Genomic DNA, 27,352 nt, shown 5'->3' with positions numbered 1-27,352 from the left:
GGGGCTGCGGGCGGAGGGCTTATCGGAATCTGGGAGCCCCCTTTAATAAGGGGCCCCCAGATCCCGGCCCCCCACCCTATGTGAATAAGTATGGGGTACATGGTACCCCAACCCATTCACCTAGGAAAAAAAGTGTCATTAAAAAAACACACTACACAGGTTTTAAAAGTAATTTATTAGGCAGCTCCGGGTGTCTTCTTCCGACTTCGGGGTCTTTGTCCGACTTCTCCGCTCTCTTCTCCTGGTGTTCGGCTTCTTCTCCCGGTGTTACACCTCTTCTCCCGGGCCACTCCGCTATCTTCTTCCAGCTCTCTTGCTAGCGGGGGGCTGGTCTGCTGCGCTGTCTTGTCCCCTCTTCTCTTCTTCCGATGCTGAGACAACACTCTCTCCTGCTGGAATGCTGTGTGCAAGCTGCGGAGCCATTTATATAGGCGTGACCCCGCCCCCTTGTGACGTCACAGTCCCAGCATGCGCAGGGACTCTGGCATCATAAGGGGGCGTGACCCCAGAGTCCCTGAGCATGCTGGGACTGTGACGTCACAAGGGGGCGGGATCACTGCCTATATAAATGGCTCCGCAGCTCGCACACAGCATTCCAGCAGGAGAGAGCGTTGTGTCAACATCAGAAGAAGAGAAGAGAATAGAAGAGGGGACAAGACCGCGCAGCAGACCGCCCCCCCATTAGCAAGAGAGCTGGAAGAAGATAGCGGGGGAGTCCGGCAGGAGATACGGGAGAAGAACCGGACAGCGGTAGCAGACCGGGCCCCCGCTAGCAGAAGAGCTGGAAGAAGATAGCAGAGTGGCCCGGGAGAAGAGGTGGAACAGCGGGAGAAGAAGTCAAACACCGGGAGAAGAGAGCGGAGAAGTCGGATGAAGACCCCGAAGTCAGAAGAAGACCCCTGGAGCTGCCTAATAAATTACTTTTAAAACCTGTGTAGTGTGTTTTTTTATTGACACTTTTTTTCCTAGGTGAATGGGTAGGGGTACCATGTACCCCATACTCATTCACATAGGGTGGGGGGGCCAGGATCTGGGAGCCCCTTATTAAAGGGGGCTTCTGGATTGCGATAAGCCCTCCGCCCGCAGCCCCCGACAACCAACGGGAAGAGGCCCTTGTCCTCATCAACATGGGGACAAGGTGCTCTGGGTCTGGGGTGGGGGGGTCCGCAGGGTGCCCCCCTCCCCCAAAGCACCCACCCCCCCATGTTGAGGGCATGCGGTCTAGTACGGTTCAGGGGGGACGCTCACTTGTCCCCACCCCCTTTCCTGACCGACCGGGCTGCGTGCTCGGATAAGGGTCTGGTATGGATTTTGGAGAGACCCCCATACCGATTTTTTGGCATAGGGGGTCCCTCTTACAATCCATACCAGACCTAAGGAACCCACACTATTTTTTTAATTTAACATTTGGCGCGGCGTTCCCCCTCAGGATTCATACCAGACAGCTGTCAGCACTGCCTGTCGCTCATCGCAAAAGGAAAAAAAGTTTTCCTTTCCCGATGAGTGAGCCAGCGCGACATAAACAGTACCCTGTCGCCGAGAACCAGCGCGATGGGATCGCACTGGAAACACAATCTTGTGGTCAGGTACTATAGGTTCAATTCCTCACTGCTCAAAACCAGAAAACAATTAAAACAATAAAAAGCTAATAGAAATTTCTAGCATCTTTTCAGCAAAATAGATGAAAACAATCAGACAAACAAAAAAATGATACTTGTTAAATGTATTGTGTCTTTTTAGGTATGGCCGTGGTGGCTTTCACACCAAATGTTGGGAAAATTATTACTGGGGAATCCATGACTTTCATGTGTAATGTGGATTCTAACATGAAAGGAGATCAGACGTTTTACTGGTACAAAGACAATGAGAAGATAAAGGAGACCCAACAGAGATTTACAATTCAATCTGCAAGCGTGAATGACAGCGGATATTACCAATGTCGGTCCAGCGTAACTCATTTAAGTGATCCTGTCAGGTTGGATGTTTCCAACAGTAAGTAAAAAGTACAAAATAACCAATTACTTCTCTACTAGATGAAATACAGTATCTGTTTTTGGTTACCAAACTTGTCTTAGTTTGGAATGGAATGGAATGGGAAAGGTTTACCACTTCCAATTGGGTGCTGTGTTTCTCCATTCTGGGAGACTTCCCTCAGTTCCTGTTGTGTCCTCTGACAGGAAGTGAGGAAGAATTCTCAAAAGAAGATCTAGACAGCAATAAATCCCTTTTATTAGTAGAATTGTGAAGAGTCAGATGGATTTTCTTGCTTCTGTGTCTGTTCTGATGATTCCCTTTACTTTCTATGCTATTGCCTGGCCAGTCCATTTGGACAGTCCAATTGAAAATGTCCATCTAGGTTAGCCAATAGAGAAAAAAATAAAGAAATTGAAAAACTCCATATACAGAACCCTATACTCACAGTTGATTCAGAGGAAGGCAACAAATCTATATAAAGCATGGCCAAATTTCCCCCAGAGGGGACGAAAGTGCTTCCAGATCCGCTGAAGGCAATTGGATATTTCCTGGATCAGCAATCTCTGGTGTTATTACCTTTAAATGTTAATATTTGATTTATTCACTTATGTTTTGTGCATTTAGAAATGCATCCGGCTCTTTTTTAAAAACATGACTAGTTCCTGAGGGAGTATATTCCACATATTCACAACTCTAATGCCCCGTACACACGGTCGTACATTGATCGGACATTCCGACAACAAAATCCTAGGATTTTTTCCGACGGATGTTGGCTCAAACTTGTTTTGCTTACACACGGTCGCACAAAGTTATCAGAATTTCCAATCGCCAAGAACGCGGTGACGTAAACCACGTACGACGAGACTAGAAAAGGCCAGTTCAGAACCAAGCACGGCACCCTTTGGGCTCCTTTTGCTAATCTCGCGTTAGTAAAAGTTTGTTGAGAGACAATTCATGCTTTTTCAGACTCGTGGTTTTCAGATCGTTTTCTGCTGTTCAGTTTGTGCTTGTGGGTTTGTATCTGCTCTTCAGTGCGTGCAAGCAAGCTACGCGTGACTTGTCATTGTGTTCTTGTTCATTCGTTACTGTTTTTCAGGTCGCTCTTCACAGGCCTTGCTGTTCTTCAGTGCGTTCTGTTACTTCGTTCTGAGCATCCGATCGTTTTCTAGCCATGTTGTGTATATGTACTCCTCGTAGAGTTCGTGCTGGGCAGGGGCTTGGTGTTGGGGTCCTGACCTTGACACAAGTCCAGTCCATGAACAGGGTGGGAGGAGTTCATGGACCAAGAATTGGTTGCTTCAGCTAGACCAGTTCTGTCATATGCCTTTGCTCCGTGAGATCCGTGAGAATAATCCTGATGATTTCAGGAACTTTCTCCAGATTACGGACCCCGTATTTCACCGTTTGTCGGCTTTGCTGACCCCCTATATCAGCAGGCAGGATACTTGCATGAGGCAAGCCATCACTCCGGAGCAGAGGCTCGTCGCCACCCTGCGGTATTTGGCGACAGGGAGAAGCCTGCAGGACTTGAAGTTCTCGACAGGCATCTCCCCCCAGGCTCTGGGGATCATTATCCCAGAGACCTGTTCTGCCATCATACAGGTCCTGCAAAAGGACTATATTAATGTAAGATTTTTATCCTTTAATATCACATTTTATTGTATTTAATGTTTGATAATATATTGTATTTCTTTCCTCATTCCCTAATTACCATGATTGTAATATGCTGTGAATGTCCCCTTTGTTCTCATGCATGCTGGATTTTTATGTAATTATTTTTTTTGTCCTTAATACATATTTGCCTTCACTTACCTCCCCAGCATGCTCTCCTGGCCCTATATTCACCTCATGTAGTCACTTAACAATGTATTTTATCAGCTCCATAGTAGTGCTTTACCCCAAACACCCCCTAAAATGTTTTGAAATGTGATTTGTGCTTTAAATTCATGCAGAGTTCCAGAGGCTTTTTTTTGGGGGTTCCCCAAATCATTTGGAACCCTCCCTCCCCCCAACTGCCCCAAGTCAGCTGATAACCATTCTCTATCTATCCTCAATCATCTATCTGCTGACTTGGCCAAACCAATACACACTATACCCATCTCTTTAGTGGTCAGATTTATGGATGAATACCCTCAAGCATGTAGTGCAAGGGCCTGCCTGTATACTTTCAAATGGTACTGTTTAAATTTTTTGTATGCTATTATTATCATGATAGGTAATAGCAGAATGTCCAAATGTGCTAAAATGTGTACAATGTGTATTTATATCTTTGTATTATGACACTTCTTACCTGTCCAGTGGGCTGCCAATAGTGTAACTAAGGAGGGGCTGTTCAAAGTAATACCCATTATTTAGGCATTCATCTCTCAATGAAGTGGAGAGGGTTACCTGGCCAAGAGCCCCCCCCTATAATGTTGGAAATGGCCCATGAGAGGGGGGGAGGGGGAATATGATAGTTGTACCTTATACTTCCCATAAATAAATGTTATCTTGATGTTGGCCAAGAATGTTTGTGTCTAATCAGCTTTCCATGTTTATGTGCAAAAAGACTAATTTTTTTTGGTTTTCCTCAACAGTTTCCTTCCACGCCACAGGAATGGCAGACTGTGGCCTCCCACTTTGCCCAGCGGTGGGACTTTCCTAACTGCGGGGGGGGGCAATTGATGGGAAACACGTCCACATCATCCCACCACCCAACTCGGGGTCGTACTATTATAATTATAAGGGGTTCAATAGTATTGTGATGTTGGCGGTGGTGTCGGCTACTTATGAGTTCCTGTATGTGGATGTGGGGAAGAATGGCCGGATGTCCGATGGTGGAGTCATCGCCCAGACCGAGTTCTACAGGCGTCTCCAGAATGGCAGCTTGGACTTGCCACCTCCAGAAGACAATGTGGAAGGACTCCCATTTGTCTTCATTGCGGATGAAGCCTTTGCGCTGGGGGACCATCTTTTGCGGCCATTCCCGATGAGGACCCTCACCCCGGACCAGAGGGTTTTTAATTACCGGCTGGCCAGAGCCAGAAGAGTGGTGGAGAACATGTTTGGAATCATGGCCAGCCGGTTCCGCCTATTTCTTACACCCATACATATGGCGGAGTATAAACTGAATCATATTATCCTGGCTACTGTGTTCTACACAACTTTTTACGGCAACATTCTGCCAACTATGCTGGCTCAGTTGGGGCTGAGGCCGGAATTCAAAATAAACCAACCCTGACGGCGCTTGAAAGTGGCCGTCCTGGCTTGCCCTCCCTAAGTGCCTGTGATGTCCGGCTAAGATACCTTGAATTCTTTGCGGGTAGGGGGGCTATCAATATGCCAGACAATGTGTGAAACCTTTATCAAATAAAAAAAACATTAAGCAAATCTTTGGTGACATTTTCTGCTTGTGTTTGTTTTAGCTGAACCTGACAGAAATGTGGTGAGTCCTGAATATGGCGTGATTGTGTAACCTTATACAAAGCACTGTTGGGTGTTATTTACTAAAGGCAAAGATACTTTGCACTACAAGTGCACTTAAAACTGCACTTGTAGTGCAAAGTGGATTTTCACTTAGGAAATAACCCCATTGTCACAGAAAACACCAATTAGAGCACCCCAAAAGTGCTGTAGCATTGAGACAATAATCCACACATTCTTGATTAACAATCTTTTTAATACCTGCACAATCGCATGTGCATTTAGAAAAGGTTTTTAAAACAAACCAACATATTTGTTGTATAACAATTTTTGGGGTAGCATTAGAAAAAGTAGAAATGTCCATTTAAGGTAAAACAGGCATGTTTAAAAACACACAAGAAAGACACAAATCTTGAACTTACAAAGTTCACATTTGGTAGAACTTGAAGGCAATATCAGACATGAGTATTTAGGAACTGTGTTTGATATTGCGTTCAGATGGGGTGAAGTCACCCCCGGAAAAGCCAAATTTTGAAGATGCACACAAATACCTGAATGTCAACATGTGCTACCTGCCATCACGGGGGATCAAGGGACGTGTTTTGGGGGAGCCACCCCTTCCTCACATCTACTTTATTATTGAGGAAGGGGTTGCACCCCCAAAATGCATCCATTGATCTCCCGTGATGGCAGATAGCACATGTTGACACACTGTGTGCATCCTCAAAATTTTCTACAATTAGACAAAAAATGAAAAAATTGTAGTACACCATAAAACAAAGGGATTTGGAGGGGTTTTAAACTCTCCCCAAAACAGCAATGATGTTCTTATTTTTTTGAATAACATCATTTATGTTTTTCTTGATGTTTTCCAATGCAACATTACACCCCATGATCTCCCCGATCAGAATCTGTGCATTTTCCGAGGTGAAATGCCCTGGATCCACAACATCACAATCACCTAAAAAGATAGAAACCAAAAAAAAACATGTATTATAAATATGCCGGCATCCATCACTTACCTGAGCCTGTGGTCGCAGACACTCACCTGTTGTGGTGACTAGTTCCACTACGTCTTCCTCCTCCTGCTCTTCTTGTCTTTGGGGGATTTCCCCTCCTTCCAGAGGTGGGGGGTCTCTGATCTCCTCGGATGAGGGGTGTCCTCCGAGTCTTTTCTCCCCTATATTAAAAAAAATGGTATACTTAGCACACAGATATTTGATGGCAGAACTATAAATATGCAACATTGCTTGGAAGTGGGGTACAATTGTCTGTTTTGGCAGAGTTCCAAGATGTAGAATTTTTAGTGTCCTTTGTCAAGCTTCAATACTTTACCTGTTTTGTACAAGTTTCACAGATGGAGACCCCCCTATAGTATACACTGGAGCACCTGTGTGGGCCCCCTAATAAAAAGGGTGTTCTTGTGTCCCACACTAGTGCTCCAGCGTCCAGATGTGTAAATTACACAGAATTTAGTTTGCATTTCATTCTAGTAACAAACCCATCTACACAACCAAATTATTTTCATACAAGTAGGCCCTAAAAAATGTGGTCAAATGCATATGGCCAAAACAATGGTGTTTTATAGGCCGAAAGAAAAATGTTTAATACGAATGAATAATGTGCCCATGAACATGAAAGTTGCCATTTTAAACTGGATAACAGTTAAGAAAAGCACATGGAGCAGCACGAACGTAATAAACATAAAAGGAATAGGAACACAGCACAACTACTTACTTTTTTGCAGCACTCTCCGGATCTTTCTGTACTGCTCGTGTTCTCTTAATTTGAGGTCCGACCACCGCTTCCTGAGCTGATCTTTCGATCGTCGTACCCCGAAATTCCGGTGCAGACTCTTGACCACTTTCGCCATTATCTTGGCCTTTCTGACATTGGGGTTGGGGTAAGGTCCATACTTTCCATCATAGTCGGCCTTCTTCAGGATGTCCACCATCTCCAACATCTCCCCTAAGGACATATTTGAGGCCTTAAATCTTCTCCTTCTGGATCATGACGTTTCCGGCTCCTGGCTTTCCTCCCCCTCCTCCTGGTTGCTATAATTACCACGCACCTGCTCTGTCTCCGCCATGTGCTCTTCCCCCACTGCGCCGAACGAAAAGGGGCGGGGAATAGACTAGAAAGAACGTCAGGGGCGGGCGGAGTTACACGCATGCGCAGTGTGTATAAAGCGTAACACACGTGCATAGTACGTACGATCTGTGAGCGGAGGAAGGAGTATCGGAGGCACCGATCGTGATAACGAAGGTAAGAGCAAAACTTGGGCCTATACTGCTTCGAGATTGAGGCCCTATATTGTAACAAGATTAGGAGAGTTTTGCCTGACATTAGGGTTTGTCTCGTGTAGTGTTTTGCAGAAAAAATGGATGGCTTCAATGACCACAACTTCCTCCCCCTGTTCATAGACAAGTACAGGGAGCTGCCCTGTCTGTGGCAGGTGAAAAATCCGCATTATAATAATAAACAAAAGAGGCAGGCAGCGCTGGAGAAACTGCTGGAGTTGGTGAAGCCAGTGGTCCCCACGGCAACCATCCCCTATTTAAAAGCCAAAATTGGTGGCCTGAGGAGCACTTATCTTAGGGAGCGCAAGAAGGTCACGGATTCCCAGAGATCCAGAGCTGCAGCAGATGACGTTTATGTCCCCAGGCTGTGTTACTATGAGAGACTGCGATTTCTGTCAGACCACACTGAAGTCAGGGAATCCCTCTCTACTCTTCCTTCCACTCTTCCTTCCACCCCAGCTGAGGCTTATGTCCAACCTGGGACTTCCAGCCAGGAAGAAGTGGAGGAGCCCAGCTGGAGCCAGGTATAGCATTCTTCTACAGATTTCTTTGCAAAACATAAATGATGTTTACTAGATGTTATTATTGATCACTAATTGCAGATTTATTAAAGTGTTTTACATATCAATAGACAGTAGTGGGCAAAAATATTTGGGACAAGAATGAAAAATGCTGGGCTCAGAATGATCATCAGTTATATTTCTTAACATTCATTTTGCAACAGTCATGAGGTGACAATTGTGTGTGATTGATGAAGAAAAAACTAAAACTATGTCCCTTTTTCATACACAGGAAGACCTCAGCCAGGAGGAGGCTGTGGAATGTGCTACACAGGAGGAGGCTGTGGAATGTGGCAGCCAGGAGGAGGCGGGGGTTAGTGGCAGCCAGGAGGAGGCGTGGCTAAGTGGCAGCCAGGAGAAGCCTGGGACCAGTCCGAGCCTGACCGAATCGCAGGTTCCTCCCCTCCGCCTTCCATACAAAAGACCCAAGAAGGGGAGTAACAAGCAGGATTCAGTGCTCAGGCTCATTCAGGAGGCTTCTGCGTCCCTCAGAGCCTTACCCACTCATGAAGAGGCCTTTGCCTGCATGGCTGCCACCAAACTGAAGGGCATGCAGGAGGGCCAACGCCTCATGTGTGAGAAACTTATTTATAAAGTCCTAACTAAGGGGGTGAGTGGCGAAATCACATCCAATACAGACGTGATTGAGTTGGACCATCCTCCTCCTCCTCCTCCTCCTGCTGCCACAACTCCACCACCACAGCCACAGCGTTGAAGGAAGCGTGGAAGGAAGACCAGAGAGTGATGGCCCTGGGTTCAGTCTGGTCTGACAAAAGATGCAGTCTCTTGTAGTACCACAGCCTGGGGACACAGATGTCATCTGCTGCTTTCCGGATCTCTGTGACTTCTGGACCAGACTGCACTCCCTTAGATATGGACTCCTCATGCCACCAATTTTGCAGTAAAATAATTGATGTGTGCCCTGGGGGCCAAAGGCTTCACCAATTTCTGCTGTTTCTCCAGTGTTGCCTCCCTCTTTGTTTGGTTCTGAGCCCTTAATAAAGGAATTTTTGGTTCAATTATACTCGCCTATGTGTGTTTTCCTTAAAAAAAAAACAGTTTGTTTGTGAGGAAGCAGGTACATTTCAAAAATACAATGTGAAATTAACAAGAGACACCAACACCAAACAATCTCATTGAGATTAAATAATACAAGATATCAATGGTGTTGTGGTAACTTGACACACAAAACACACACAAAAATATTCTGGAATAAAAAGTCAAAAAAATTACAAAAAAAACTGCCTTGAAACAAAATATTTTACAATTAAAAACAAACAAAAAAAATTAGTCAGATGTGACAAATCAAAATATATTGAGGGAATCCCGATAAATAATAAAGAAAGAAGTTTGTGACAAGTCTGTGTGAATATGAGCAGCAAAACTACTTCATTCTTCTCACATTATAAAGAAGAAGAGAGTGCGCTGTAGTAAACCATTTTTTGCGGCGTGATGAAAGTGCTGTATCCATTGCGAATGCTAATTTTACCAGACCGAGCTGTTCCGTCTCGGAATTTCTTCTGAGCATGCGTGGCACTTTGTGCGTCGGAACTGGCCACACACGGTGGGAATTGACGCGATCGGATTTTGTTGTCGGAAAATTTTATAGCCTGCTCTCAAACTTTGTGTATCGGAAAATCCGATGGAAAATGTCCGATGGAGCCCACACACGGTCGAAATGTCCGACAACACGCTCCAATCGGACATTTTCCATCGGAAAATCCGACCATGTGTATGGGGCATTACTATGAAGAAGTCTTTCTGTATGTGGAGGTTTCCTCTAGATGTAAAGAGGGCCCCCCTGTCTTTTGTAATTACCTTCAAGTGAATAACAAAATGGTGGTGGGAAACCTCCCCAACAGAGACATAAAGGGTCATGAACTTCCACCTCCCAACCCTATGCAAAACTGTCCAATTTATTTGAAGAAAAAAAAGAATGTAACATCTAAAAGTTGAGATTCTGTATGACACTGTCATAATAGCCCAGGGGGTGAAAAAAAAAAGCAAAATGTTTTTCTTATTGTATTATCCACACAAAGGGGTCTAGTTTTAACACATTTGTTGGATGAACATTACATGCAATAGCCCAGCCTGCATGAATTTTACAGTATTTTCTCTATTACGAATACTTCCTAGTATCCTCAGCTCCATTTGGTGGCCAAAATGCAGATTTTTATGTATTTTTTTGAAATACCTTGGTCAGAAAAAATACAGCATTTCAGACACTAGATGGAGCTGACATTCCTAGAAAATAATCAAATTTGAGAAAATATGGGAAAATGTATGCAGGCTGGCCCAATTCTTGTGATGTTCATCAACTACACCCTGTTCCAAATTATTATGCAAATTCTATTTCAGTGTCACAAAGATTAAATATTTTGTTTTTCAGTTTAACTCATGGATGGCATTATGTCTCAGGGCTCTTTTGATCACTGAAAACAATATTGGACACCTGTGATAATTAGATTGCCAGGTGAGCCAAATTAAAGGAAAAACTACTAAAGGAGGGTATTCCACGTTATTAAGCAGAGCACCATTTTCAAGCAATATGGGGAAGAAAAAGGATCTCTCTGCTGCCGAAAAGAGTGAAATAGTTAAATGCCTTGGACGAGGTATGAAAATATTAGATATTTCACAAAAACTTAAGCGTGATCATTGCACTATTAAGAGATTTGTGGCTGATTCAGAGCACAGATGGGTTTCGTGCAGATGAAACATTGAGGAAGATTTTTGCCAGGTCCATGCATCGGATCAAGAGAGCATCTGCTAAAACACCATTACATAGCAGCAAACAGATATTTGAAGCTGCTGGTGCCTCTGGAGTCCCACGGACATCAAGGTGTAGAGTCCTCCAGAGTCTTGCAACTGTGCATAAACCTTCCATTCGGCCACCACTAACCAATGATCGCAGAAAAATACATGAAGACTAATTTTCAAACAGTCCTGTTCACTGATTAGTGCCGTGCAACCCTGGACGGTCCAGATGGATGGAGTAGTGGATGGTTGGTGGACGACCACCCTGTTCCAACAAGGCTGCAACGTCAGCAAGGTGGTGGTGGAGTCATGTTTTGGGCCAGAATCATGGGAAGAGAGCTGGTCGCCCCCTTTAGGGTCCCTGAAGGTGTAAAGATGACCTCTGCAAAGTATGTGAATTTCCTGACTGACCACTTCCTTACCTGGTACAGAAGGAAGAACTATGCTTTCCGTAATAAAATCATCGTCCTGCATGACAATGCACCATCTCATGCTGCAAAGAATACCTCTGCATCAATGGCTACTATGGGGATAAAAGGTGAGAAAGTCATGGTGTGGCCTCCATCCTCCCCTGACCTCAATCCTATTGAGAACCTTTGGAGCATCCTCAAGCAAAAGATCTATGAGGGTGGGAGGCAGTTTACATCCAAACAGCAGCTCTGGGAGGCTATTCTGACATCTTGCAAACAAATTCAAGCAGAAACTGTCCAAAAACTCACAAGTTCAATGGATGCAAGACTTGTGAAGCTGCTATCAAATAAGGGGTCTTATGTTAAAATGTAACGTGACCTGTTAACCCCCCTGGCGGTATTCCCGAGTCTGGCTCGGGGTGGATTTTACATACCAAAAGCGGTATCCCCGAGCCAGACTCGGGCTTGCATCGCAGGATCCAGGAAGAGATTACTTACCTTGTCCCCTGGTTCCTGCGATGTCTCCCCGCTGTGATCGGCGAGCCGCTGTGTCTCGCTCGATTCACAGTGCCGAGCTCCGTTCCCTGCGAGCGTTGCGACGCACGGGGACGGAGTTCGGCGGCAAATTCAAAAGTGAAACACACAGTAAACACACAGTATAGATACAGCATACTGTAATCTTACAGATTACAGTACTGTATCAAATAACTACACATCCCCTTTGTCCCTAGTGGTCTGCCCAGTGTCCTGCATGCAGTTTTATATATATAAAACTGTTCTTTCTGCCTGGAAACTGGAGATTGTCCATAGCAACCAAAACTGTCTCTTTACATCAAAAGTGGTTTTAGACCAGCTAGAAAACAGCGATAATAAATTAGAATCACTTGCAGAATTGAGCGATAGTGATTTGTGGGGAGATCCGTCATCAAACACTAAAAGTAATAAAAGCTAAAATTCTGGAACTGAGCAAATTTCAGTGTTTTTGATTTGATTACATTATTATATAATTTTTATTATTATTATATTATTATGTGTTTTAATTATTTATAGTTAGTTATTATATTATAATTTTTTATTTCGTTTTTCAAACTTTATCATACCCGGGATGTCTACTAGACTCTTGTTTGGACAGATTTAAGTGAACTATTCCTAAGAATTACAGGCCTACAATATAAAACGCCAAATTTCTGTGCAAAATAATGGTACCGCTTTCAGCACCTAAAATCTGAAATAATCATACCGCCAGGGAGGTTAAAATGTTTAAAAAGTTAAAATGTTGTTCAAAGTTTGACTGAAATAGCTTTTGATTTCAGTAAATATGCTGCAAACACAACAAATGACAATTTTAAGTTCTTTACCACCTATAAAGTGTTTTGAAACTTACTGTGCCTAATAATTTGGAACAGTGCATTGTAAGTTTTTTATCTTGAGAAAAAAAAACTGTTATCCTTAGGAGGTTTGTTCAATAAAATTTGAATTGTACTCTTAATAGTTGATAACATGAGAATTATGCTGACTGTTGTTTACATCAATTGTTTAGGTAAATGAGAAAAATATCATTGGCATAATAATTTGGAACAGGGTGTAAATATGTTTTACATTTTAGGTGACCTCATTCTACAAGCTCCTCCTATTATCAATGAAGGTGATGATCTGAATCTGGAATGCCACCATCGGTCTGGTTTGGACTTTTCACAGGTGGAATTTTACAAGGATGGAGTGTTTATGAAAATTTTGGACAGTGAGTCCAATTTGCAAGTTGGAAAAGCCTACAAGAATATAACTGGGGCCTATCGCTGCACAAAAAGAAAGAAATTGTCTTTTGCTACTAGCTCCTACAGTGCGGAAGTGTTTGTTTCAATCACAGGTAACATCATATTTGCAGTTTATCCTTGCTGATTTTTCTTTTTTGAAGGATGAATTGGGTGGCAGGTGGGTAAGCCTTAACCTTGGCATATAAAATATGGCTATATGATTAGAACACTCCTGTCACTTGAAGTGTGTGCGTGGCCAAAAGTTTATTTTTAATTTTTGAATGGAGCAGGGAAGGTTTGGAAACTCTGAGATATGTAATGCTTTCCTTTTCCCCAATAACCGGACCGGCTCGCATACATATACGGGGACAGAATGGCTCCCCTGCTTGAAACCCCGTACAGGTAAGGGGTTCCTTTAAGAACCGCGCGCGTGCGACGCCGATGCGCGTGGCTGGCGGTCACGATCACTGCTGGCCATGCACGAGAGCCAGCATGGGGATTTGTGTGTATAAACACACAAATCCCTATGCTGTCAGAGGAGAGGGGACAGGTTGTTTGTTCCTACTATGTAGGAACAGCGAAATGTCCCCTCTCCTACCCCTATCCTAGTCCTATCCCCATACAGTTAGAACACATTGAGGAAACACACAGTTAACCCCTTGATCGCCCCCTAGTGTTAACCCCTTCCCTACCAGTGTAATTTATACAGTAATCAGTGCATTTTTATAGCACTAATCACTGTATAAATGTCAATGGTCCCAAAAATTTGTCAAAAGTGTCCGATGTGTCTGGCACAATGTTGCAATACCGCTAAAAATCGCAGAAAGTAAAAAAAAAAAATGCCATAAATCTTTCCCAAAGTTTGTAAAGGCGATAACTTTTGCGCAAATCCATCCATATACGCTTATCGTGATTTTATTTTTACCAAAAATATGTAGAGAAAAATATATATTGGCCTAAACCGATGAAGAAATTTTTTTTTTTTACATTTTGGGGATATTTATTATAGTAAAAAGTTAAATATATTGTTTTTTGTTAAAAATTGTCGCTCTTTTTTTGTTTATAGCGCAAAAAATAAAAACTGCAGAGGTGATCAAATATCACCAAAAGAAAGCTCTATTTTTGGGGAAAAAAGGACGCAAATTTCATGTGGGTACAGCGTCAAACGACCGCGCAATTGTCAGTTAAAATGACGCAGTGCCAAATTGTAAAAAGTGCTCTGGTCAGGAAGGGGATAAAATCTTCCGGGGCTGAAGCGGTTAAGGAGAGTCATCTGTTTACCATTATCGTTAACACAGAGGGATGGTAAATCTAAACTTTACAACTGTCACCCAAAAGGAATAGAAAGGAAATCTTCCAATAGGGACACCCATTCCAGTGTCCAAGAGGGGACTTCATTTTACAGAGGTTTCCTCCTACCTTTAAATTTTCTTGACAATGAAGTGAATTCTCCCCATTGGGACACATGTAGGCAGATGGCTCAATCTGCCTAAAATTTCTCCACTGCAGATGGCTCAATCTGCCTAAAATTTCTCCAATGCAGGTGGCTCAATCTGCAGTGGCACTGCAGTTGGAGAGGATGGCGGAGGGAGCAGGGTTCCTCTATGGTTTCCGGGATTACTGGGGAAGCTATCCGAGTGTATGTTACCACCCCATGTCACTATGGCAACCATCCTAGATTAGGCAGAGCCCCTTTAAGGCCCTGGCTCCCAGGTTTGGTGTGCATTTGGTACATTTGTTAGAGTTGGGACAGGTGTGCTGTCTGTGAGGGACAGTAGGAGCATTAGGGAAAGGTTCCTGACAAGGAGGAAAAGCGTAGGGTCACATTTCTTCTGGATGGCAGCATTCTGCCCTCTCTCAACAGACGCTGTCAGTCTAGCTGGAATCTGCGCCTTCATATTTTTGGAAACTGTAAGTGCACTCGGCTGGGTAGCCCTCCCACTGGGTTTGTTATGAACTGTTACTGCATTATTTTAATTCAAGTTTTCTAGTGCACCTGACTGTGTGAATTATTGGCACTGCACACACTACATCCCCACCTACACACAGAATGGAAAAAATAAACTGACAGGGGTTTTTACCCTAAACTTTCCACACTCTATGCAAAAGAAAAAAAAATGGTTTTAGATACACTTTATTGGTAAACCTGAACTGTCCCATTGCAATGCTAGGGGCCTAATATGTCCATTCTCAGGTTCCAACACACTTACATGGGAGGGGGGTAGAAGGAGAATCCTAAATTGTGAGTAGGTGGTCACTACCTGAACTTCAGTATTATCACATTGGGATGGAAAATAAATTCTTAGTCCTCAGTGAGTGGCCAGTCCCCAAGCACTGTCATGTGATTGGTAGGGGAGAGCTCTTAGCCATAAGGAAGTGGACGGCCCCCAGACCCTATTGAAATCACATGAGATGAAGATGTAAAGGGGTTTGTGATTGGAAAGTTGTTGGTAGCAAATTGCTAGAGTGCCCCACTTCTTCTTTGATAGGACAGCTATCCACCTGCTGGTTGGTGAATTTATTTACCATATTGTTTCTAATTCCTGGCTGTAGGCCTGCTCATGAGTCAATATGGCCATAGGCCTTATTATTTAAGAATAAAGAAATATCCACACAATGAATGTATTTTCTGCACTTTACTGTAAATTCTAAAAGATTGCCATGACATCTAACATCACATTGACAAATTAACAGAATTCTTTAGCATGGGACACCATACACAGGAACAGACATTCCTTAACTGTCATTTGGCCATGGAATGCCAGAATGCAATTTTGTAAGTCATCTTCACCTCCTCTCCTTGGGAGCACCACAGTGATGGGACCACTTCTCCATGTATAAGTCCACATCTTTCAGCTTTCATCACTGAGAATGCACAAGGTGCCCTTTATTAGTATACCGGTCTCTTCCAATGTACCTATCTATAGCTCTGACCAGTCAGACATGCTCCCAGATGTTACACTTGTTCCCAGGTGTACTAGTACTCATGTCAAAGGACTCTTGCCTAGCCTAAAAAGCTTTTTGCAACCTGCTCATGGTTCACAGACAACTGTAAAAGAGTCAAGTCTACAACTGCTGGTCCTTCTGGCTGCTGAACTACCTCAGGGCTTCAGCCCCATTAGGAGCCACTAGGCACTTGCTGACTACATTCGCATAGCTCTGGGGTGCTTAGCTCTTATACCCCAACTTACTAGGTTCCCCATCCTGGCATATATATGGGCACTAACTCCAAAAAATTGCACAATTAAATTAAGGTTTTGTCTTAAAGAAGCCTAACACTGCATTACTAATTTCCCAATACAAGACTAATTTAGAAACAGAGCCACCTAGTGACACACAAGCTAACTGCACATGCTAGCAGAGAGATAGTCCTGAGTGCGTGGCCAGTTCCCAGACCCCAGTACTGTCACATGGGAGTGAGGGGAATTCTTAACCTTGAGAAAGTGGCCAACCACCAGACCTCATCATGGTCACATGGGGGTGGAAAGACAGTTCTTAGCCCTGAGTAAGTGACCAGTCTTCAGGTCCCAGCACTGTTATGTGGGGGTGGGGAGAGTTCTTAGCCTTGAAGAATTGGCCAGCTACCAGGCCCCATTAATCTCGTATAAGGGTGGATAGATAGCCCTTAGCCCTGAGTAAGTGGCAATTCCCCAGGCCCCAGCATTGTCATGTGGAGATGAAGAGAGTTCTTAGCCATGAGTAAGTTGTCAGCCACCAGTCTTCATCAGGGTCACATGGAGGCAAAGACATTAGCTCCTTAGCTCTAAGAAAATGGCCCATTAATGTCACATAGGGCAGAGAGATAGTCCTTAGTCCTGAGTAAGTGGCCAGTCCCCTAAGGGTGGGAAAGTTCTTATTCTTGAGTAAGTGGCCAGCCACTAGACAACATCAATATCATATTAATTTGAAGAGATAGTCCTTCACCTTGAGTAAGTGGCCAAAATCCATGCCCTAGCACTGTCATGTGGGGTGGGGAGAGTTCTTAGCCTTGACAACCTGACCAGCCACCAGACATCATCAATGTTACATGGAGAGCAGAGAAATAGTCCTTAGCTCTGAATAAGTAGCCAATCCCCTGCTCCCAACACTGTCCTGTGGTCTTAGGAAGAGAATCCCTACCTTTGAGCAGTGTGGAAGCTAAAAAGAGTAAAAGAATAACTAGCTGGGGGTTATAACCAGTAGGCACCCTTCTACTTTTCCCTGCCTGGACTGAAAACATTTTTTTTTTTTGGCAAACCATTATTGTAAAAATTGGAAATTGACTATTCAAAGGTGATTTATGTATTGGTTTTAATGTCTCTTTCAGAGCTGTTCCCTTACATACAACTAAAGGCAAGTCAAGATCTGATAATAGAGGGGGACAGTGTAGTCCTCTCATGCCAAACGGCTTTAAACTCAGAGCTGAGCCCCCTCCGAGGCAAGAAAGAGTTACAATTGGCTTTCTACAGAGATGGAGTGAATGTGCAGCCATTCAGCACGTCTGACACGTACAAAATTGAATCAGCTCAGCAGAAGGACTCAGGAAACTACACTTGTGAAGTTAAGAGTTCAATGAACAGCGTGACGAAGATGAGCCAAGCACTTTCCATTGATGTACAAGGTGATGAGGCCAAAAATATTGGCGAGGAAAATTATTTTTTCATTTTGATTTTTCTAAAAGTAGAAATTAGGATGGCAAATTTGAAAGAAAACATGCCTGTATTATGTTGAGAATAAGCCAAACTAAGTTTACAGGTGCCACTCAAGGCTCCACTGGGTCTTCTTGTGTAGCAATCGCTTGGAGTGCAGAAAAGGACAGAGCTCGTCCCAGCTCTAGACATCTAATGGAAAAGGGAAAAGTCCTGTAAGTCGCACATCTCTGCAAAACCCCATAAGAAGGTGTATGACAGCCTCAGCCTGGGCTTCAACCAGGCCACCCCAAATACATTTCACTCCACCCATGGAGCTTAGTCACAGGGAATTAATGACTAAGCTCTCGTGGTGGAGTGAAACGTGCTAAGAGCATGGCCTGGTTGGAGCCTGGGCTAAGGCTGTCATATACCTTCTTATGGGGTTTTGCAGAGATGTGAGATGTACAGGACTTTTCCCTTTTCCATTAGGCGTTGAAGAGATTTCTTAACAAACTGATAATTAGACTGGCCTAGCATTCGTTTTATATTTTTTTCTTAACCACTGCGGACATATTTCAAGCTTAATGCTAGAAGTGTTGGGGCCATCATTGTGTAGAATTTCTGCATAATTGGCAAAAAAAAGGGAAATGAATCAGCATTTTAGACACTGGAGTAAACATATAACTAGTCAAGTCACAAGAATTTTAATGGCATCCCAGTCTTAGTCCGTAGGGTTCAATATTGAATTGGCCCACCCTTTGCAGCTATAACAGTTTCAACTCTTCTGGGAGGGATGTCCATAAGGTTTAAGAGTGTGTCTATGGGAATGTTTGACCATTCTTCCAGAAGTGCATTTGTGAGGCCAGGCACTGATGTTGGATGAGAATGCCTGGCTCGCAGTCTCCACTCTAATTTATACCAAAGGTGGTCTGTTGGGTTGAGGTTAGGACACTGTTCAGGCAAGTTAAGTTCCTCCACCCTAAACTTGCTCATCTGTGTCTTTATGGACCTTGCTTTGTGCACTGGTGCGCAGTCATGTTGGAACAGGAAGGGGCCATCCCCAAACTGTTCTCACAAAGTTTGGAGCATGAAATTGTCCAAAATGTCTTGGTATTCTGACGCCTTAAGAGTTCCCTTCACTGGAACTAAGGGACCAAGCCCAAACCCCTAAAAAACAACCTTGTATCATAATCCCCCCTCCACCAAATGATTTGGAGGGGTGGCCCAATACTTTTGGCAATATAGTGTGGATGAGCAAGTTTGGGGTGGAGGAACTTGACTGGCCTGCACAGAGTCCCGACCTCAACCCGATAGAACACCTTTGGGATGAAATAGAGCAGAGACTGCGACCTTCTTGTTCAACATCAGTACCTGACCTCGTAAATGCGCGTCTGGAAGAATGGTCAAACTTTCTGATAGACACACTCCTAAACCTTGTGGACAGCCTTCACAGAAGAGTTGAAGCTGTTATAGCTGCAAAGGGTGGGCCAACTCAATATTGAACCCTACGGACTAAGACTGGAATGCCATTAAAGTTCATGTGTGTGTAAAGGCAGGCATCCCCAGATATTTGGCAATATAGTTTATATGTACTGTAGGTTATATGGAATAAACAATGATGAACGTCAATTTCTTTTCTCTGGGTTCATACTATTTAAGAGAAAATTTTGCGTTCTACTTTTTTCATGAAAGGGTATCAACAGACTTGTCCATGTCTGTAGCACCTCCCTACCTTTTATAGTGAGAGCAGCCTTCCACACTAGTTAAACAATCTAGCATGTCCTTTTTCAGTTAGTCTGGAGTTCACTGGCCCTTTACTTTGCTGACACCGGCTCACATGTCTATCAATGCTGCATATTTACTTTGGCAAGGGTAGTAAATGTAATGGAGTCTGGATTTAACCCCTGCGTTATTGACCACCATCCAAGAGATAGTGGTGGAGGAGTGCTGGAAATGGATTTTCACAAGTTATCAAAATGCGGACAAAATCATTAAATGAGCCCAATTGGCCTGTAGTCTGCAGCTCACCACAAAGACGGGGATCCCCCAGGAGGACTATTCACCCAAGTCTAATAGGTCAAAGAGTGCCCAAATGAAAAATTCTTAGGAGTTCAAAGTCTCTATTGTTAAACTAGTTACAACAAGCCAGGCCATGAAATGCGTGGCCTCCAAAACGGGTTGGTGTCTTTTGACCTGCTTGTTGTAACCAGCTGAACAATAAAGACTTTGGACTTCTAAGGATTTCTCATTTGGTGCACTCTTTGACTTATTACACTTACTGAGCAACAGGGCTGCCATAGCTATGTTTATGCCCCTGGTTAGGCAGAAATGCAATTTGTGATGTAAAACTTTTTACCAATGAACTTTTTTTTTTCATATTCTAGAAATGTTTTCCCCTCCAAACCTTATTGTGAATTTAAACCCTATTACACAAGGAAGTTCTTTGGTCCTAACATGTGACACAACAGTAAACCAGAACAGGCAAATTTCAAACTTGGAGTATACATTCTATAAAGATGGAAAAACAAAGCAAGCAGCTAGATCCTCCACTAAATACCGTACTGACAAAGTCAACGAGGAAGATTCCGGGGAGTATTCCTGTGAAGTTTCCTTTCCCTCCAGCAAAGTGGTCAAGAGGAGCAATAAAACATATATTTTGGTTCAAGGTGTGCAGGAAATAGTTTCCATTTTTATTTTTTCTCTAATCTGCAAGATGGAAATCTTACGATAACCTTTTCGTATAACAGTTATTACTATATGGTGGTTAAAGTGGTTGTAAAGTTACCAAATGTAAAATACATTTTCATATATGCGCATTTAGAACTACCACAAATGCATTGTTTTTCTTTCTAATTTGCCCTCATTGAACCGCCCACTTCTAAAGTGCAGGTCATGTGATCGCTATAGGTTCCCGAGCGATTCATTGACCTGTTAGTGGGTGTGTGTCAGACTGGGGGCATACGTCATTGCCAGGAATGACGTTGTCACTGTTCTATTCCAAGGGGAGGGGAGGAGTGGCTGGAGGTGTGTCGGATGGGTGGGGAGGAACAGCTGGAAGCAGGATGCATAGGCAGGTAGGAATGGCTTGATACAAGAAAGATGGGTGGGGAGGAGAGGCTGGAGGCAGAAGGGATGTGTGGGGAGAGCGGCTGGAGGAGAGACAGATGGGCGGGGAGGAACGGCTGGAGGCAGGATGGATAGACAGGTAAGAATGGTTTGAAACAAGAAGAATGGGTGGGGAGTGAAGGCTGGACCCAGAACGGATAGACAGGGAGGAGTGGCTGGAGGCAGGATCGATGGGTGTGGAGGAGCAGCTGGAGGCAGGACAGATGGGCAGGGAGGAACGGCTGAAGGCAGGATGGATAGGCAGATAGGAATGGTTTTATACAAGAAGGATGGGTGGGGAGGAGCCGCTGGAGGTGGCACGGATGGGCGGGGAGGAATGGCTGGAGGCAGGATGGATAGGCAGGTAGGAATGGTTTTATACAAGTAGGATGGGTGGGTAGGAAAGGCTGTAGACAGAACAGATTGGCAGGGAGGAGTGGCTGGAGGCAGGAGCGAAGGGTGAGGAGGAGAGGCTGGAGGTGGGACGGATGGGCGGGGAGAAACGGCTGGAGGCAGGATGGATAGGCAGGGAGGAATGGCTTGATTCAAGAAGGATGGGTGGGGAGGAGAGGCTGGAGTCAGAACGGATAGGCAGGGAGGAGTGGCTGGAGACAGGAGCGAAGAGTGAGGAGGAGCAGCTAGATGTGGGATGGATGGGCGGGGAGGAACAGCTGAGGCAGGATGGATAGGCAGGTAGGAATGGTTTTATACAAGAAGGATGGGTGGGTAGGGAAGGCTGGAGGCAGAACAGGTGGGCATGGAGGAGTGGCTGGAGGCAGGAGCGAAGGGTGGGGAGGAGCGGCTGGAAGTGGGACGAATGGGCAGGGAGGAACGACTGGAGGCAGGATGGATAGGCAGGGAGGAATGGCTTGATACAAGAAGGATGGGTGGGTGAGGAGAGGCTGGAGGCAGGAGGGACAAACGGGGAGGAGCAGCTGGAGGCAGGACTGGTGAGCGGGGGGGTGAGGTTTTTCACAGACCACGTAAGTTACACACATGCTGCGCTCTTACACAACGTGCTTGTACAGTCAGGGGCATGACATAAGACGTAAACTGACCACGCTGTCTTAAATCGGCAGCCATAATTAGCATGGTCAGTTTACTTTCATGCAGAGAGGCACAGGCAGGACCAACCAGATATTATTCACCATAGGAATGGGTAAATTTCACTGCATTGCTACAGACCATATTATCATTATAAGAGGCAGTATCATCATTTTTTTTTTAGGGTTATAAACACTTTAACTTTGTAATCCCGTTTGGGCAACCTGGAGCAAACTTTTTTCTCTAATAAGTTTACGGTCACTCAGGGGCACAATTGGGAGACAGGGACACACTGCTGTTACATACCAGGAAGTGCCTGAACATGGACCTTTAAGGAAGGGCCACCAGTTATTCTTTTAATAGAAACTCCAGGTTTAAAAAGATTTAAAACAACTTTTGAAATTATATTAACATATTAAAGCTGAAGTTTAGGTATGGCAATTTTTACATAGATACATTGGTCTAGCTTGGACCAATGTAAGTATGTATGTGCCCTACCTTGCCAATTGCGATGGGATCTGAAATCACTGTAATAGGCACAGCTACTACAGTAAATCCAGTAAGCTTCCAGGTCCAGGACCAAGTGGCTGCCTTGCTGCTTACTAAACACAAGGGGTTGAGCTCTTGGTATGGGAGCCATTCAAAGAATACTTTGTGTTTTCTCAATAAATGCAAAATGTTCTCTGAATGGAAGAGGTGGAGACCTTGACAATACTTCCCCGCACTCTCTGCCTTGTCCAATCAGAGGACGCTTTGCATTCAGTCTCCTGTGTTCATTATACAACTCGGCATGGGACTCAGAAGCTATTGGAAATCACTGGAGTAACAGTGCCCACTACAGTGATTTCCAGCTTCCACAGGGATCCCACAGATTAGGCACATACATACTTACCTTGGTCTAAGCTGGACCAATATAACTATGCAACAATTGTCATACCTAAACTCTACCTATGCATGGTAAAAAAAACTGTATGGAGCAGCCCCCACAATGAGCCCCATTGCGATCCAGCAATGTGCACGAAAGCCTCAGCTCTCCGGGGACTTTCCCTCCTCATTGGCTGAGACAGCAGTGGAAGCCATTGGCTCCCACTGCTGTCAATCACAGCCAGGGAGCCAATGAGGAGAGAGAGGAGGCAGGGCCGAGCCGTGGCTCCTTGTGTGAATGGACTCTCAGAGCATTGGCTTGGGACCAAGCCTGCCCGGGTGCCCCCATAGCAAGCTGTTTTCTGAAAACAGGAGGGAAGGGCCAGGAGCACTGGGGACCAGAGAAATCACTGCACAGAGCAGGTAAGTATAACATGTATTTTATAAAAAAAAAAACAAGCTTTTAATACCACTTTAAAGCTTACATGGGAATTTAGGTATTAGGTTTAGATATACTCCAAAATAGACCTTGTTTTAAAATTCAGGATCCCAAGATCCAACCCCCACCTAGGGACTTCCAAATGACTTAAGAAAAACATCTATGCACAGAGCTGTTGGTGTGTGTCCCCATAAGATTCAAGGTCCTTAGCTTTCTCAGGAGCCCATGGTTAGGCCAATTGAGGTCACTAGCAGCAGAGTGGGTAGAATTTGGTGTGGTATTTTTATCCCAACGTTAAAGTTTTTTCTATATTTAACTTAACTCTTCTTATTTTAGTGAGGGTGCAAGGTTTAAAGATAAGCTGACCTTACATTGAAGTTTACATGTGTCTTTTTTTCTGCATAGTAACATTGGTGTCACTTGAACCAACGTAAATATGTAATGTATGTGCCATACCTGGCCGATCCCTGTGGAATCTGAAAAATCTCAGAATGCCTTCCATTTTTTTCTCAATGAATGCAAGGCATTCTTTGATTTGATGAGGTGGGATTTGTAATGTCCCCTCCCCACCTCTCCAACTCATTCAATCAGAGAACATCCTGCATTCATCGAGAAAATGTAAAAGACGTTCTGTAAATGGCACCTGTGTCAAGCAAGCAAACTCTCGCGTTCATAATACAGCAGAGCAGCTGCTCGGCACAGAACCCCAGAAGCTAACGGTGATCTCTGTAGCAGAGATGTCTACCGCATTGATTTCCAGCTTTCACGGGAATTCCATTGGTATGGCACATGCATACTTACATTGGTCCAAGCTGGACCAATGTAACTATGGACCAATGTAACCATGCAAAAAAGCCATACCTAAGCATCATAAAAAAAAATAGTTGCCTAATGAAATTTTAACGAGTGGTCAAGGGATTGGTATTGCCCAGACAAAATATAGGCCTCATATATGTATACCTCAAAGGCATTTTCTCTTTTGTAAAGAAAAACCCACCACTAACCAATAAACACAATCCCTGCCTAAATATTTACTAATCATACGATAGACTTCCTTGGCTGGTAAGATTTGGTTGAGGTTCTCTGACATTAGGTATCCTTTCTTTCTAACAGTGCCAGTACTTAATGCAAAAATAACAATGGTCCCCCAAGTACCAGACATGACATCTGGGCTTAATGTGACTTTCAAATGTTCCGTGCAGCGTGGCACTTCTCCCTCCTACGTATGGCTCCACAATGGCAAGGACGTGGGTCAGAACTGTGTTCTATATGACATAACTCATGACGGAAAAGTGCTGTTTATAAATTCGACACATCTCCACCATTCTGGAACCTATCAATGCCAGGCCAAAAACAGCTTCTCTGACTCCAAGAGTAATATCCTGAGAATTAATGTTACAGGTAAGATGTTGTAATACTTGTGGAAAAGCCTGTTTTTTTTATTTTTATTTTGACAAAACATTGTGTTTTGCTCCTAAATCTAATACTTGGAAATGTTAAGCTTTTCATGGCCAGTGGTCATCGAAGCCTAAATTCCCACACCAAATATACTTAATGATACATCTATAATTAGTTTCCTACCAAAATAATTTTTACATGTTTTTTTTTAAAGACATGTAAATTATTTATTATTATTTTATATTATTATAATTATTATACAGGATTTATATAGCGCCAACAGTTTACACAGCACTTTACAACATGAGGGCAGACAGTCCAATTACAATACAGTTTAATACAGTAGGAATCAGAGGGCCCTGCTCGTTAAAGCTTAGAATCTAAGACGGAGGGTCAAGAGATTCAAAAGGTCAAAAAATATTTTTTTTGGGTATACAGTAATTTTTTTTTTATAAATACACAATTGATATTATTTTTTTATTAATAAAGAATAACACAGGCACAAACATGTAAAAAAAAGGTTGTTTTTCTAGATAACAGTTTACATGTTTAATTAAATATAATAATAATAATAATAATAATAATAATAATAATAATAATAATGTATTAATGTGTTAATTAAATAATAATTAATAATGATTAAATAATAGTTTAAATCATTCATTGTTGATACATTTAAAAAAAAATATTTTAAGTAAATTCATTTTTAACACAATGTAATCCACAGTGACAGCTGTAGCTTCAGTATCAGTATGAGAGAGAGACTCTATAGTACCAAAAGTATTGGGACACTTGCCTTTGCACGCACATGAACTGTAAAGGCAACCCAGTCTCAGTCCATAGTGTTCAGTATTGAGTTGGCCCACCCCTTTCAGCTATAACAGCTTCAACTCTTCTGGGAAGACTGTCCACAAGGTTTAGGAGTGTGTCTATGGGAATGTTTGACCATTCTTCCAGAAGCACATTTGTGAGGTCAGGCACTGATGTTAGACAAGAAGGTCTCGCAGTCGCCACTCTAATTCATCCCAAAGATGTTCTTTCGGGTTGAGGTCAGGACTCTGTGCAGGCCAATCAAGTTCCTCCACCCCAGACTCACTCATTCATGTCTTTATGGACCTTGCTTTGTGCACTGGTAAGCAGTCATGTTGGAACAGGAAGGGGCCATCCCCAAACTGTTGCCACAAAGTTGGGAGCATGAAATTGTCCAAAATGTCTTGGTATGCTGACGGCTTAAGAGTTTCCTTCACTGGAACTAAGGGGCCAAACCCAAACCCTGAAAAACAACCCCACACTATAATCCCCCCTCCACCAAATGATTTGGACCAATGCACAAAGCAAGGTCAATAAAGACATGGATGAATGAGTTTGTGGTGGAGGAACTTGACTGGCCTGAATCTCCACCTGATAAAACACCTTTGGGATGAATTAGAGCGGAGACTGCGAGCCAGGCCTTCCCATCCAACATCAGTGCCTGACCTCACAAATGTGCTTCTGGAAGAATGGTAAAACATTCCTATAGACACACTCCTAAACCTTGTGGACAATCTTCCCAGAAGAGTTGAAGCTGTTATAGCTGCAAAGTGTGGGCCAACTCAATATTGAACCCTACGGGCTAAGACTGGGATGTCATTAAAGTTCATGTGCGTGTAAAGGCAGGCGTCCCAATACTTTTGGTAATATATAGTGTATACATACATATATATATATATATATATATATATATATATATATTTTTTTTTTTTTTTTTTTCATGAGATCACTGCCAGCGTCTATAGCCACCAGCAGTGACCACTGTCTTCTTCCGGCAGGGAAGACCCCCCATCAGTAGCAGTAGATAATGTTTTAATTTCATTATGTTTTGGGTGCCACAAGTTTTTGAATGTACAGGGCATAGAATAATGTATGTCTAATACCTTTCTCTTGTAGAACCTGTGATCACTGCAGCCCGCTCTGAGAGTCTGAAATGTCCCAGGACAGGTATGATCTGGTGTTCAGCAGCAGTTTTCATTTTTCTTTGGTTGCGGGTAACGATTGGACACAGACAACAACTCAGTTTTGCTGTCTCCAATTTGGGGAGGTTGACTGATTTAAAATATAACTAAAGGTAGGACATATTTTTAGGTTTGGATAGAGGGGAGATGGATTAGAACACCTGTCGGTTTTTATTGCTGTCTGTGTCCCCGTCAAGGAGATTTCCCCTTTCTATTTGTCCTGTTTACCATTACCATCGAAAGTAAAATTAAAAGAAAATCCCAAATTATGGGTTGTCCCTCAGAAAAGTACTGTAATAGAGGAGAAATCTTCCCATGAGGACACCCCATGAGTGTTATCCCATGAGCTCTGGTGACCTAGGAGGCCCCAAGAAATTCCCTTAATGTGCAGAGATTTCCTCTCATTTCCTGTTTTATCTTTGGGACAGGAAGTGAAGGGAAACCTCTCCAATAGGACACAGATGGCAGAAAAAAAAAATTAAGAGGGGTTATAACCGTCTTCTAAAGTTTTTTCCCATAGTTCTACGTTAAATGTTTGTAGTTCTCCTAGCTGTGGGAATGGGTTGAGTAACAAGTAATATTCAGTTCTGAACACAGAAAACTTGTTGCTTATATATGTGTTCTTCTGGAGTATTTTTTCCCTTGAACTTGTTTTTTTTTTACATGTGTAATGAAGGGACCCCGAGTGGCCCCCAAAAACATTGCACCTTTAGCAGGCTGAGGTCATAAAGAAGAGGCAAAAATCCA

At 43.4% G+C, this 27,352-nt stretch overlaps 1 protein-coding gene across 3 annotated transcripts in view; it reads left to right on the top strand.

The window, feature by feature from the left end:
• LOC141116935 (Fc receptor-like protein 5) overlaps positions 1 to 27,352 on the top strand; it is an 82,587-nt gene that overhangs the window by 41,799 nt on the left and 13,436 nt on the right. For all 3 annotated transcript variants that reach the window (XM_073609444.1, XM_073609442.1, XM_073609443.1), the window contains exons 10-15: positions 1,741 to 1,992; positions 13,007 to 13,267; positions 17,461 to 17,754; positions 20,149 to 20,430; positions 24,330 to 24,617; positions 26,541 to 26,591. In XM_073609444.1, the coding sequence (XP_073465545.1) occupies positions 1,741 to 1,992; positions 13,007 to 13,267; positions 17,461 to 17,754; positions 20,149 to 20,430; positions 24,330 to 24,617; positions 26,541 to 26,591 (1,428 nt within the window). The remainder of the gene's footprint in view (positions 1 to 1,740; positions 1,993 to 13,006; positions 13,268 to 17,460; positions 17,755 to 20,148; positions 20,431 to 24,329; positions 24,618 to 26,540; positions 26,592 to 27,352) is intronic.

The sequence above is a fragment of the Aquarana catesbeiana genome, linkage group LG13 (genome assembly GCF_042186555.1).
Source record: "Aquarana catesbeiana isolate 2022-GZ linkage group LG13, ASM4218655v1, whole genome shotgun sequence".
Taxonomy (NCBI): domain Eukaryota; kingdom Metazoa; phylum Chordata; class Amphibia; order Anura; family Ranidae; genus Aquarana; species Aquarana catesbeiana.
The sequence above is the reverse complement of the archived record's forward strand: the minus strand, read 5'-3'. Positions and strand labels throughout refer to the sequence as shown.